Source organism: Gracilinanus agilis, chromosome 5, assembly GCF_016433145.1.
Source record: "Gracilinanus agilis isolate LMUSP501 chromosome 5, AgileGrace, whole genome shotgun sequence".
Lineage (NCBI taxonomy): Eukaryota > Metazoa > Chordata > Mammalia > Didelphimorphia > Didelphidae > Gracilinanus > Gracilinanus agilis.
In genome coordinates this window covers 152,986,675-153,001,644 of record NC_058134.1, presented here as the reverse complement: position 1 = coordinate 153,001,644, position 14,970 = coordinate 152,986,675, and the positions used below count along the sequence as shown (strand labels likewise).

The window sequence follows — 14,970 nt, the reverse complement described above, 5'->3', positions numbered from 1 at the left end:
TAAAAATGTTTTTTCCCTGCATAATCTATGCTTCTATCACCTCTCTTTATAATAGTAAATATTGTCTGATGTCATAAACAGCAAGCTGCATTGATGATATATTTTCATTTCAGGGCCAGAATTTAAACAGTTCTTGGCACCTCTACCCCAAAATTTAAATTATATTTATTGACATACAAACAATAGTAATTCTCAAAGAATTTAATATAATCAACATTAAGTTATATAGGTTAATGATATGGTCACTGAATTATCCAGGCTATGTGATTTTTCTCACATGATCTCAGAAAGGATTCTTGTTGATATTTATATTTCTCTGGCTTTTCTTTTTCCTTCATTCACTTTTGTGCAGTGTTACTGCCTATATTCATTTTTCAAATACATATTTACAGCACTGATAATCTTGTTCTCAGTTCAATCCCATATTTCAAGTTGTTTAAATATCACCCTTTACTTGGTTGTCCTAGTGACAACCAAACCAACCAAACTGTGTCAAAACTAAACACTTTTCCCCTTCCTTTAAACAGGTATTTCTTCTTAGCTTAGCTTTTATGATTGTCTACTATTGCTCTTCCAGCCTTTAAAAGCATAGGGCTTTACAGTTTATTCCTTCCTTTTGTTATCCCCAACAGATCCCATCAGTCATCAAGGACTGCCCCTTGTTATCTCTAGTTTACTTTTATCTATTTCTGCACTTATTTTCCCCTTAATTTCAGATACTATTCATGGCATACTTGGGTTATTTAACCTGAATAGTTTTACTAAGATAGAAGTTGTTGAAACATATTATCTAATAATATAGTTGATGAAACTGAGTTTTCTCTGTAGGATAGCCTAGTCATTTATGAAGAAGTAATTTAATTTAAAGTCAAGTACAAGACATAATAAACATTTTGAAAAGAAGTTGAGATGTTTATTATCCCTGGTCTAGTTGTACTAAGCACATTTGGATGAGGAGATTAAACAAAATAGATTTTACTTCAATCTTTTTGGAACTTCTCTTAGATTCCTTCTTTCATTTTCACTATTATCTTGGTCAGTCATCTTTCACTCATGAATGATTTCAGTAGTTTTCTGATTGATCTTTTTTGCCTTCTGGTTTCTCCTGCTTCTAATTATTCCCTGAATATTATTGCTGGATAAAATACAGATTCAAAAAACATAGTAGCCTTCCAGTGTTGGGGAGAAGGGAGATGGCGCTAATTTTAATATTTCCCTCTGGCATTTCAGATCCCTACATGATTTTTCAATATCTTAAACTCAGATTTTTATTACATGAGAAATTACTTTTCTCCCCAAAAGCAGCACCAAAGTAATTTCTGTACTCTATCCAGGTTGATCACTTTACTGTCTCCCTAATACTTCACGTTCATTTTCCCCTTCAGATTCAGTCTTTAATCCCTCAATTGTAGTTTTCCCAAGAAAAATATACTCATAGCTCAAGTCTGGTCCTGTCCAGGAATTTTTTTCTGAGACTAAAGTTTTATCTAGCCATCCCTGAGCACCTGTATCTCTTCCAGATAATTGAATTTAATTTAGTGGGTGATTATATATAATCTTCTATTTTGATTGTTTTTTTATAGCAAGACTGTAAGCTCCATGAGGGCAGGGACTGTCGTATTTTTTTTAAAATTCCTCACAGCACTATGCTTGGCACATAGTAGGTAATCATTAAAAACTTATTGAATTGAACTTGATATCTTAAGTGTTGAGAGGTCTCTTCTAATAGTAATTTGTTTTCTTTTTTTGTTGTTGTTTTTTTTTTAAAGTGTTTGGCAACATATTGACTGCATGGGGATTGATAGGCAGCATATTCCTGATATATATCTGTGTGAACGTTGTCAGCCTAGGTGAGTGGTAGTATGTCTGGTGGTATTTGTATTAATGGTATTACTCACTTACCAGAAATTTATCAGAATTCTGAACTCAAGAAGTTGAAATATTAAGTTATAGGATCACTATACAATGTTACTAGCCTGGAACCTCCCCTCACCCCTGCTCCCAACCCCTAACTTGAATATGTCTCTCTTATCTTTGCTATTATTTCTCTTCCCTACTGTATTTCTGTTAAAATCCTGAAAAATCTATGGATTAAAACTAGTTTTGATATTATATAAAAACCACTTGTACTTTAAGCAATTAATTACACAGACCATTAGGAACTAAAAGGTCAGCTAAGGCACACTCTACTCTGCTGATCATTGTCAAATAATCATTTGCAGAATAGCTGTTATGTTTCAGCAGACAATGGGGTGAATGTCTGCTAAGCAAAGATCGGGTAGTTGAGTCCTTTGTTTCATTTAAAGTCTGACAAACTCATTAGGTTTTACTTGGCAAAGATACTTGGAAAGGCAAATAAATTTAAGTAATTTAGGGAAAACAGTAAACGTTTTCTAGGATGACAATTGTTCAAGTTTTTAAAAGTATGGAGGTTGAAGGAAATAAATTGCTAATGGCTTTGAGGAACTGCTATTTCTAAAATGAACTAAGTAATATTGCTAGCAGCTTGGATATTATTAGATTATTTGTTTTGGAGTTTTGATTAACATTTTTAGCATAGCAGAATGTTCATTCATGGTAACATTTAAATACTATTTTTATCCATTATTTTTTCCCATACTTACTTTCTAAAACTTTACTATATTATTAAATGTTAGTTTTTTACATACAAGGCACAAAATTTCCTTGAACTGAGCTGTGATTTCAAAATAAAGATCTGTTAAAAAAAAACACACTTTTAAATGTGTAACTAGAGACCCACCACATAGAAGGACATACTGTGTGTTTTATAGGAAGCCAGCTCTATAAAATAAGTTTTTAAGGCTTAGTACATTTTTCAGCAGGTAAGTTTCATTCACATCCATATCCATATTTGTGTGTCTATGTGTCTGTGCGCACACACACACACACACACACACACACACACACACTCTGTCTCTGTCTCTGTCTCTGTCTCTCTCATTTTGTAGTTTTATAATGAACTAATTATCTAATTTGTTTGTGTGTTAGGAATTTGGATAAAGAGAGGGCCGTGCTGTTACAACGCCGGAAAAGAGAAAATATGTCAGGTGTGTAAAAATGATAATTAAAAAAAACCTAAAATTAAAATTTTATGCTCTGCTCTGCTGGATTTAAGTCTTTTGGATTGAGATCAGAAATGGTGTCCATCTTAATTTTTATCTTCTTGTTGTTAATAATAGATCTTAACTTTTAATCTTGTTGGAAATATTTTAAATTTACATAAAGGAGATATATTAGTTTATTTTGAACTTTCAGCTATAAATAATCTTTATTACTGTAGTTCCTGTTCTAGTTTTTGTGGTGCCTTACTGTATCATCAATTTTCTTTGAATGATAAAGTTTTAGAGGATTTTTTTGTTGTTTTCTTAATTTCCCAAAACTCTTCATTTTTTTAAAAATAAAGTTCTTGTTGGCCAGGACTGTAATCATTTTAGATAACGGTTCTCATCAAATGTTTTGGTCTCAGGACACCTCTCACATTCTTAAAATTATTCAGGACCCTGAATATCTTTTGTTTATGTAGTTTTATGTTCATCAGTATTGTATGAGAATTACAAGTGGTATTTTTAAATTTTAAATAAATTTTTAAATAAATAAATTCATTCTAAAACAATAATAAACCATTATATTGTTAACAAAAAACATTTTTAATTTTAAAACTGGAAAATTAGCAAGAAGGTTGGCATTGCTTTATGTAATTTTGCAAATATCTTTAATGACTGGTTTAATAGAAAACAGTTAGATTCTCATAGATGCCTCTGTATTTAATCTCTTGCAGTATATTGTTTTGGTTCTAATATATGAAGAAAATTCTGCCTCAGATAGTAGATGGGAAACAGAGGAGTATTTTAATAGGCAAATAATGACTTAGTATTATTATGAAAATAATTTTAACCTCAAAGATCCCCATAGCAGGTCTCAGGAACTCTCCAGGAGTCCAAAGACCAAACTGTGAGAACTGCTAGTCTAACATAATCCTTTCATTTTACCAGGGAACAAATGGAGACACTAAAGACTTTAAATAGCTTAACTAAGGTCACATGGCCTTTAAGTGGGAGAACAGAAACAAAAATCTTATCTCTTGTGATTCCCAAGTCTATTGTTCTTTATACTGTGCCATTCTTCCTCAGATCCAAAAGTAATGTTTTTATAATTTCATTTACAAAAAGATTTTTTCCATATGTAAGAATATTTTTAAAATATGGCAGTTGCGCTACCTTTATAAATGAATATTAAATGAATTAAACTTGTCTTTATTTACATTTACTATTTTGAGAAAAATAAAATTTCATTTATGAAAAATGAAGTATACTGCCATAAATAGCATTTTGGGGGTAAAAATGAAAGAAAAGTTTTTAAATGTTTTCTTTTGTTTTAAAAATTTATATTGTTTCAAAATCATAGAAATGTTGAGAGCTTTTAGTTTATGATGTGAGCTAGTAGTTTTATTTTTGGACATAACATTGAGGGAAATATTAAATTCATTTTTTAATAATTTTGGATTTAAAGATGGTGACACCAGTGCAACAGAGAGTGGCGATGAAGTTCCTGTGGAATTGTATACTGCATTTCAACATACACCAACAACAATAACTTTAACTGCTGCGAGAGTTACCAAGGTCAATGATAAGAAAAGGAAAAAAAGTGGAGAAAAAGAACAAAATATTTCAAAATGCAAAAAAGTAAGTTGTATTGGATAACTCATATGACAAAGAAAATGTATATAATATTATGGGTGGGGGAACATCAGTATGTGGCTGCAACAACTGTTGAAAGATAACAATACGTTTATCAGTTTAATTTTTCACATGAGAAATTTTTATTTTAACTTGATATAATTTCGTTAGGTCCCTTTATAGGTTAGTGAACAGTAAAGTGGTTACGAGCCAGTTTCTTATAATAGCTTATATTTTTATAGCATTTTAATTTTATAATGTGCTTTATAATATTTATAGTGTAATGTAATTAAATTGTTTTGTTTTTTAAATAAGCCCATAACTTCTTAGAATCAATATTAAGTAATGATTCCAAGGCAGAAGAGCAGTAAGGGCTAGGCAATTGAAGTTAAGTGACTTGCTCAGTCACATAGCTAGGCAGTTTCTGAGACCAAATTTGAACCTAAGTCTCCAGGCCTTATTCTCTATCCACTGAGCCCAATAATGAAGTTTTAAAATATTCAGTGAAACCCCTTCTATCACAACTACTGCATATTGAATTTGTTAAATGTAGAAATTTTGTAAGTCTTAGTAATCAATCTGGAAGAATTCCTTTTAAAATTCATCTAACTTTAAAAGGCATCATTATTTTTTAGAATTCTTCTCTAGTACCCAAGTATGATTGTATGTGTGGCTACATGCACGTACATATGCACACACTTGTGTGTATACAAACACATACACAATGAATTTTAAATATTGTTAATTTTTATTTGTCATTGTTAAATTTTTGCTTTTCTAAAAGATCTCATGCAAAAATTTAAAAATTCTGTTCACGGTAAGTTTCTATTTATGTTTGTGTTCCCAAATGCTTTATTTAAGTTAAGTACAAGATTACTGTTCATATAAGTAGGCATATTTTGGATAAAGTTCAATCCATCTTCATATATATTTTACTTCAGGTGAAGTGTGAAGGTTTTGCTGACCACAGAATGTGAAACATCATATGATGTTAAAAAATGAGGGTATAGAATTCTAATTTTTGTTGAGATTTTTTTTGGCAAATTGGGGAAGGGAAATTGAATATATTTAGAAAAAACTAATGAGTTTTTGGTTAGCTTTTCAGCTCAATATTATTATGGTTGGTAAATATGAAAGTAAAAACTCTTTGAATAGTTCGTGTTTAAGAAAAGGAATGAAAGAAAACTACAACTGTAGTAACAACCTTTGTGATTTACTTAGTGTATTGTTTATGATACTTGGTAACGTCAGAAATTGAACACTGGATGAGAAAAATTTAAAATACTTGAATAATGCAAAATTAGCCATTTTAGCTTCTGTTCATTTCACCTTCTCTCCTTTTCCTTCTCTCCCTCTAATTGTAACCTCTTTCCGCTATGTTGTACCTCCATCTGTCTAGTCATGTGTTGATTCTAACTCATCAAATTCCACTCCTTGGCTAGATGAATTACTCCTTTTGACTTCCCTGTTTCTATCAACAATACCCCTAGTTCTCTATGTCATTCAGTTTTGTAACCTGGGAATCATCTTTGATTTGTGTTTCCCTTGCTTTTTCCATAATCATTAGTCACTAAATTCTGCTGTCTTTTCCTTTTGAAATGTATCATAGCTATTCATCTTCATTACTGCTTTGTTATACTAAGCCTTTAACTATCTGATGATTCCTGCAGGGGCATTTTAGTTGATTCTTAACTCCATGTTTTTCTTTTCTAATTTATCCTTTTTTCTACTTTCTTAAACAGTTTTAATTTTGTCACTCTTATTTAAAAGGTAATAATATCAGAATGTTTGAATTGGGTCTTCCTATCCTGTCCTTTGAAGTCCTCTGTAACATAGCTTCAGCCTACAATGATTTGGTCTTATATATTACTTCACTCCTGATTATAACTGTTGCTCTAAGCAGCTTGGTATGTTTTTCCCAGGAAAATGTTTATTCTTGCTATTATGCTTTTGATCACGGCTTAGGATATCTATCTTCCCTCTTGCCTATTGAGAGCATACAACTTATGCCTGCCCTCCATGATGCTGTCTCAATTATCTCATTTCCTTCAAAACATGTAAATAATCTCTATCACACAGTTTAGGACTGAATTATAGTCTATACTATACTGTGTGCAGCCATTTGTTAGTCTTAATTCCCCTATTAGATTTCAGGCCTTTTCAAGTCATATATATTAATCATGTTTTTTAGCAGTTTCTTATAATGCATTGCATCCTGCCAATTATGTTTTTGGTGTAGTGCTCTATTAATAGTTAAATTTAAAAATTTGAATCTAATTTATAACATCTGTCTTTATTTTAGTCTTTTCGTGAAGGCTCTAGGAAATCATCAAGAGTTAAGGTAAATAAATTTTAAAAATTCACACCTATGTAATTAACCAGCCATTATGCAAAGATTAATTTGTTTATTTACAACCCTTCTTATAGTTTACTACTCAAAATATATCATTACTCTTACTTTTCACCAGAGGGTATACTGAAGGTATAAGATATTTCCATATCATTACTCTTACTTTTCACCAGAGGGTATACTGAAGGTATAAGATATTTCCAGTGTTAATAGCATTGTTTAAAATTTGGTAGGATTAAGGGTAGTGTGGTATGAGGATATTTAAACTTAGCTAAAATTAATGAAAAGTTTTTTGTCACCTGCATTTCTATTAATCTGTGTTTTCCCTGTTATAAATAATTGAGTGTCATTTCTGTCAGTAATTAATCAATTGTATTTGGAATGTATTTTTTGCCTAAATAACATTTTAGCAACATTAGTAATTTACTTTGTTTTTTAATCTTGAATTATTTGGAATATATGTTTATATTTATTTATAGGCACAAAATTACTGATTTGATTTTTAGAGGATTTTGTATGTTGCAGAATTATTTTTACAATTTTCAGTAAGACAACTTAGGGTGATTTTCTCTTTTGACAGTTAATAACTAGGAGCAGCAAATATATTCTTAATATAAAATTTTAAATTCTAGTAGAGTATAGTTGCAAAGAAGAATCAGTTTTATAGATTGAAGAAATTTCCATGTGTCTAGGAAAATAGATGCCCTGGAACCAGCTCTTTAGCTATTCCATTATTCATCTTTAATTTTGTTTCAGTTTGAGAGCAGTGCTTAGTGTTTTTTATTTTTAGTAACTTTTTTTTAAAATCAGATCTAAGTTACACTTTAGGAAATAAATTTTGCTTGTTACTTTAAATTCATATAACATGTTTTCTTTCCTTAAGTTGGATACTTTTTAAAACTTTGTATCTTATTGTTATATCCCTTTTAAATTAGCTAAAAGTTTTACATAGAAATTCATTGTATAATAGTAAATCTTAAGATGTTAAAAATATGAATACTTATTGATTTGGTTATTTGTGATCTGTATATTACTCTCATATGATAAATTATAATAATATAGATAAAGTTACAAATGTACATACATATTCAAAAGTTTCAATTGTAGTTACAAATGGTGAAGACTTTCTTAAAAGTATTATTGAATTATATAGGATAGTTATTCAAAATTACGTGAAATAGTATAGAATTTGTCATTTGGTAACTATGGTGTAACAAAGCAGGCATAGATATTCAATTCATGTGCAATTTTAGGCTTTTGTGTCTATCATAACTAAAATGAATTACTATTCTCCTAATATGAGATAAAATTTTTGTAGTCAGAGAATGTAGTTTCTATATTTTTCAATTTTTCTTCAAAGGAAAGAAAATAATTGAAATATATATAATCCTATACAATTACTTAATATTGTAGTTTTGAGTAACTAAATATGATTTATGTGTTTGTGAATGAAATATCTTGTGAAAACTTAAATACATCTAAATTCTTAAAGTCCATGCTGCATGGCAAAACTTCATTAAGATTCCATGGGTGAATCTGGCCCTCCATTTGTCTTTGAACATTTTAAAACAAAGCTTTGCATCTTTTCTCAAAGAGATTGAGCGTTCTGTGTTCCCTGCATTCATGACCTATCTTTTCTGACTATATAAGTTAATTTCAACTTTCAAAGAAATGGAGTTCATAGGAATAAAGGCAGTGTCTTCATCACAGCCTGTTACTGAAATTTCGCCTTTTTTTTTAAACCCTTACCTTCTGTCTTGGAGTCAACTGAGTATTGGCTCAAAGGCAGAAGAATGGTAAGGACTAGCCAATGGGAAGTCAAGTGACTTGCTCAGGGTCACACAGCTGAGAAGTGTCTGATACCAGATTTGAACATAGGACCTCCTGTCTCTAGGCTTGGTTCTCAATCCACTGAGCTACCCAACTGCCCCCAATTTTGACTATTTTACATTTGGCAAAGAGCTGTAAATTTCCAGCCCTCAAATAAATTACTTTCAAGCTGTTTTTTCAAAATCTTATTAACTTTTTAAAGTAGAAAACTTTAGATCTTAAGCGTGTTATATTAACTAAGAAAATCAATTTGTTTCAGGCATAATATGAAGACTGATAGTTTTTCAATTATAAAGAAACTTATTTGAATTTTAAATGGATTTATGAATATAATAACGGGGAGGGCAGGGAATGTTTATGTGTGTAGAACCTAAGTTTCTAACATTGGTAGAAATAGATATGGCATAGTTGCCATAGCTGCCACACTATTAAAGCTAGACATCACTGTCTTAATATTTGCGACATGCAAATGACTTAAGCCCTGAACAGTTGCTATCTTGGTCTGTCATGCCCATATCCTTTCAGTTTTCTCTATCCACTTGCTGCATGACATTAGTGGTAAGATGTTGCTGACTACTGTGGTATAATATGTTTTTTAGCAGTACTACCTTAGGAAACAAAATTCATTTTTCTAATCTCATATTATTTCTTTATTTGTAATATATAGTTAACACTTTAATTCCTATTAATTTAGGAATAAACATCAACAGTAACATTTTGCTGTGATTTTTCTAGGGTTCAGCTCCAGAGATTGATCCTTCTGATGGGTCAAATTTTGGATGGGAAACTAAAATCAAAGCTTGGATGGATCGTTATGAGGAAGCAAATAATAACCAGTACAGTGAAGGTGTCCAAAGGGAGGCTCAAAGAATAGCTTTACGATTAGGCAATGGAAATGATAAGAAAGAAATGAATAATAAATCAGAATCAAATCCCAGCAATCTGATCTTCAAGCCTCCTGTAGAGGTAAATACAAAAAATTAGATAAAAACTTGTAGTATTGTGCTTTTCTTGCTTATAAACCAATTAATAGTATTACTATCTGGTTCTGTTTTAAGATTTAACTTTGGGTTTTTTTTAGAGCTACATACAAAAGAATAAGAAAATTCTGAAATCTGCTAAAGATTTGCCTCCTGATGCTCTTATTATTGAATACAGAGGGAAGTTCATGCTAAGAGAGCAATTTGAAGCAAATGGATATTTCTTTAAGAGGTACATATTTCATTTGTCTAAATTTAAATTTCTGGCTTTGTTACTAACATTAACTTATTAATACCTGCTTTTTTATTCCAATTTTCCTAATAATTAAAACTGCCCATTTTGAAATAATAATGAAGGCAGCCTGGCATAATGTAAAGAGTATATGGATAGGAGTGAAGAGATTTGTTTTTACAATTTGGCTTTTTGACTGTGAGCAGAGCCTATCATTTCTCTTAAGAGGATGCTAGTTCTCAAAGGTCATGCTACAAAATTTATCTTCATATTCAGATTTTCCAATCCATAGCTCCTGCCCCCAATTAAAGTTTGCCAACTGGGCTTCCTGGCTTGTCATCTGGAAGGTCATACGATAGCTTCTTCGTCTATAAAGGCTCAAAACTATATCTTCAGCTGCAGGCCTGGGTAATAGGTTTGGAGAGCCATTTTTTAATTTCCAGTTTAAATTTTCATTGTGCTGTGTTTGCTTTATTTTGCTGTGAGAAAAAAACAAACAATTTTTAAAAGGTTGACGGCCACTGTTCTAGAACCAGAATTCAACTGGACGGTGAGAGGGTCAAATAAGCCTAAGTTCTAAGATCATTCAAATTCTTAAGATTATGATGTGGCATCTAAAGGAACATTTTATGAAAAGCAGTTTAAAAATTATACTTTTGTAAGAATACCCGATACCCTTTAATAGAGAGAGTTTATCTATCTTCTAATTGTCTAAATAACCAATTTAAAATAGTCCTAAGAATAGCATGAAGAAAGGGAGACTATTATAAGTGGCTCTCAGTGGTTTATGTTATTTTGGTTTGCATTTGTTTTATTTTGAGACTGTGCCTCTTGGCCTAAGCAAAATGAAAGTTCCAGGGCTGCTCATGGGGCCTCATACCACTAAATGAATGGAATGAGGCTCTTGGCCTGCTTTGTTTCTAATCTGGGTCTGTTCACTAATTGATTTCTGTTCTCATGGATTATGCTACATTGATGTCGGACTCTGATCTGTCTAGCCCATTGTAGAATTTCCAAGATCAAGAGATCCATCAGACTGAGCCTTCCCAGTAGCACTATAGTGTAGCACTATATCTGACAGGGATCCTTATTATTAGGGATCCTGTCTAAGACTTAACACAGTTCCTTCATATCATAAACACTAAGAGCTTGGGGAAGATAATAGTAAAGGTACCAGGGGCAGCTGGGTAGCTCAGTGGATTGAGTCAGACCTAGAGACAGGAGGTCCTAGGTTCAAATCCGGCCTCAGACACTTCCCAGCTGTGTGACCCTGGGCAAGTCACTTGACCCCCATTGCCTACCCTTACCATTCTTCTACCTATGAGCCAATACACAGAAGTTGAGGGTTTAAACAAAAACAAAAACAAAAAACAGTAAAGGTACCACCTAAGAGGCCATAATCATATACTTCCTAAATTAAGTGGGGAAAAATCTGATACTTCTATAAAGCTAGCAAAAGAATGAGAAGTACATTTTGCTGCACTTTTCTCTTGTTTGATTCCCTATAGCCTGAGGCATAATATGTAGTTTGAAATTATAACTGTTTGCGATCTTATATACTCCAGAAGTATAGAGATTATGATCTACTAGCAGCTTTTATCTCATTAGCTTCTGAAAATATCAATAGGACAAAGTAGTCAAGGTCTCAGGTCATTGCTTGTTTCTTGAATATTTTACCCAATAAAGTTTTAAATCTTGTACCTTAGCTGACACTCACTAATTATTAAATGTTTCTTATCATATATGATTGTTAATTGTAGGATATATTAGATAGTTCCATAGATACTGACATGCTGTGGCTTGTGTTGCATATGTAGATATATATGAAATATAGTTGTTTTAATTGCACTAAAAAAGCTGAAATGTAAAAATATCCTGTGGTGATTTCTTCTTCAATAGGGATTTCTTCAACTTGATAATTGATTCTTGTAAAATCTAGATTTTCAGATGTTTATTTTGCTTTAGGGTAGGTACATATCTATTGTATTATTGTATTATACATATATATTGATATGTATATCAATAGTATAATCCTTTATGGTTAACATACCTTATAGTTATTACCAGAACTATTTCTACATTCTAAGAACTTATATTTTTAAAAATGTATAGTTCTTGGCAGTGCAGAGAAAGAGAATTTTCATCAAGCATAAACTTATTCTTTAATTTTTCCCATCCCCCCCCATGTTGAATGATGTAGGTTAGACTTTCATATTACCCATCAAATCCAAACATGACACATGTAAAAGTCAAAGGAAAGGGAAAATAGCTGATATTTTTATGACTATTTTGTCTTATGTTTTGTTTTTCATTCCTTTACACAGGAGGAAATATAACTACTAGAAACTTACTCATTAGAAATCCCACTAAAAAGAACTACTTTACCCTAATATTCATTCAAACTGTTATTTTAAGCCATACTTCATTTCTCTTTGTAACAAATTACTGACTTAGAACACAACTTTTTAAACCTTAATAGTTTGTCATGTTAAAATGCCAATGAATGATAACATTTTTTTCCTTTGAAGGCCATATCCTTTTGTTCTATTCTACTCTAAATTTCATGGGTTAGAAATGTGTGTTGATGCAAGGACTTTTGGGAATGAGGCTCGATTCATTAGACGTTCTTGTACACCAAATGCAGAGGTAGGTGGTTTTTGTGGTCTTGATATTTTCTCCAACTAAAAATGATATTCTCTTTACTGTATATAGATATGTGCAACCTTTCATGAATTTGTTCATCAAAGAGGTTGTAATGATATACCTTTCCATAATTTATGCATCCTCATTTTTTAGTGCTTTCACAAAAAAATACAAGGTCATGCATGGTATGCTAATTACAAGAAGTGTGTTCATTCTAGATCATTTAGTTTATTCTCCATAAAATCTGTAATGGGATTTAGGACTTTAGCAGATGTTGGCAAGTAGCATAGTATAAAGAAGGGGAAGTCTGGGATTTGGAGTCAGAAGAACTGGGCTGGAGCCTTTACTCCTAACCCCCCCATGACTTTATAAGTTACCTAACCTTTCAGCTTTTATTTTCCTCACATATAAAATAAGGGGTTGAATCGCATGGTCTCTAAGATTCTTTTCAGTTCTAAACTTCTAGGATGCTCATAAAGATAAGTAAGAGGATTTGTATGGTTTACATAAGAAGGTTTTTAAAGTGTCAATTAGTTAAACCAAATTACTAATTATGATTATACTAATGAGACCAATTTATAAGTTAGCATAAAATCAGGTTCATCATTTCATTAAATTTCAGCCTTTTCAAGGAACCTGGCATAATGAATGGACATAGCAGGTTTTAAGTATATGTTTCTTAAATTAATACTCTCTGGATTATTTTATTTAGATAAAAGTATTTTTAAAGAATTGTGAACTAAGCTTCATTTTTATTTGATCTCCAGGTGAGGCATATCATTGAAGATGGAACAATTCATCTTTATATTTACTCCATCCAAAGCATTCCAAAGGGAACAGAAATTACTATTGCTTTTGATTTTGACTATGGAAATTGGTACGTGGAAAAAAAAAGTTGCCATTTTGCATACATGTTCTTAAAATATTCACCAAACTTGAATAATAAACTACATGGAGTTATTACTATTTTTAGTCAAGTCAATTAAGATTGTTTTGTGAATTGCTTCACAAAAGTGGTCTTATTCTACCATTGGTAAAGGACTAAGGAATAGCTTTCTCAATTATCATTGCTTACGTCATAATGAGACAAATTTTTATACTAATGATATAATGCCTTTTTAAAAAAATACATTTATTCTTTGATAGTATTAGCTTCTGAGAATTATTTTTAGGTTTTGTTAATTTTTTGTACATAGAAGAACGGAATAAAAGAATTCTGATTCCTTGAAAAAAGTGGTCCACCAAATTTGTGAAAATCACAATCTATTGATTTTTGTTCTGTAGAGTTTAGAAGAAGAAAATAAACATTTTATCTAATAGAGTATCTAAGCATAGCTTACCTTCCTTTAAAAGAAAGGAAAGTGCTTTGTTCTATTAAAAATACTTTAAGCATAACTACTTCTAAATTACCATGCTTTCTAGTTTTAGATGACTGACAAACTTCTTTCAGTTAAAAAAAAAAATTCTTTCCGTAAGGTGAGTAACTTTAGGCAAACCACTTAATTTCTCAGGCAACTCTTAAGATTTATAAATTATAAAGAAGTTGCCCATCTACCCAGTTGTTAAAATTAAAGTCTCAACTGGAATTTCCTTCTCCTGATAAAATTCCAAGTCGAGAGTCTCTGTCCCTCTCATTCATTTCATTTCCTCCCTTTATATGCATCCTCTATGCTTCCCCCTACCCCACATGGTGATCAAGTGTTCTGGTGTTGATGAAAGTACCAAGAACTAGGAATTATAATGCTCCATATAAAAATACTGTTAAACCAGTATACATAGTTTGAGATTCTGTCAGTTTAAGTTGAGACATTTGGGGATTCATTTTGTAAAGTCTATGGATTTCTGGACTCTACTAGCACAATTCTTTTTGAAATCTTTGTCTTCTGTCTTAGAATTGACACTAAATATTGGTTCCAAAGCAGAAGAGCAGTAAGGCCTAAACACTTGGGGTTAAGTGACTTGCCTAGGGTCACACAGCTAGGAAATGTCTGAAGCCACATTTGAACCTAGGTTCTCCTAATTTTAGGCCTGGCTCTATACACTGAGCCACCTAGTTGTCTTGCTTAATTTTTTAACAAAAAAAAAAAAAAAGAACTAGTTCTCCAATGCCTTCTCCTGTAATAATACACCTTGCACAAATCCCATTCTTACACTCCCCCAGTTTAGCTGATAATAGTGTGATATAAGGTTGAACCTACAATTGGTTTAAGAATTCTCAAATTTTTCTGTCACCCTAAA

The 14,970-nt window shown here is 31.5% G+C and overlaps 1 protein-coding gene across 1 annotated transcript in view; it reads left to right on the top strand.

Moving 5' to 3' along the window:
- The window catches only part of KMT2E (lysine methyltransferase 2E (inactive)), an 85,813-nt gene that overhangs the window by 47,347 nt on the left and 23,496 nt on the right, over window positions 1–14,970 (top strand). Inside the window, exons 5-12 of the mRNA XM_044678358.1 lie at window positions 1,770–1,850; window positions 3,010–3,068; window positions 4,531–4,703; window positions 7,000–7,038; window positions 9,613–9,843; window positions 9,959–10,089; window positions 12,618–12,735; window positions 13,500–13,609. Of these exons, the coding sequence (XP_044534293.1) occupies window positions 1,770–1,850; window positions 3,010–3,068; window positions 4,531–4,703; window positions 7,000–7,038; window positions 9,613–9,843; window positions 9,959–10,089; window positions 12,618–12,735; window positions 13,500–13,609 (942 nt within the window). The remainder of the gene's footprint in view (window positions 1–1,769; window positions 1,851–3,009; window positions 3,069–4,530; window positions 4,704–6,999; window positions 7,039–9,612; window positions 9,844–9,958; window positions 10,090–12,617; window positions 12,736–13,499; window positions 13,610–14,970) is intronic.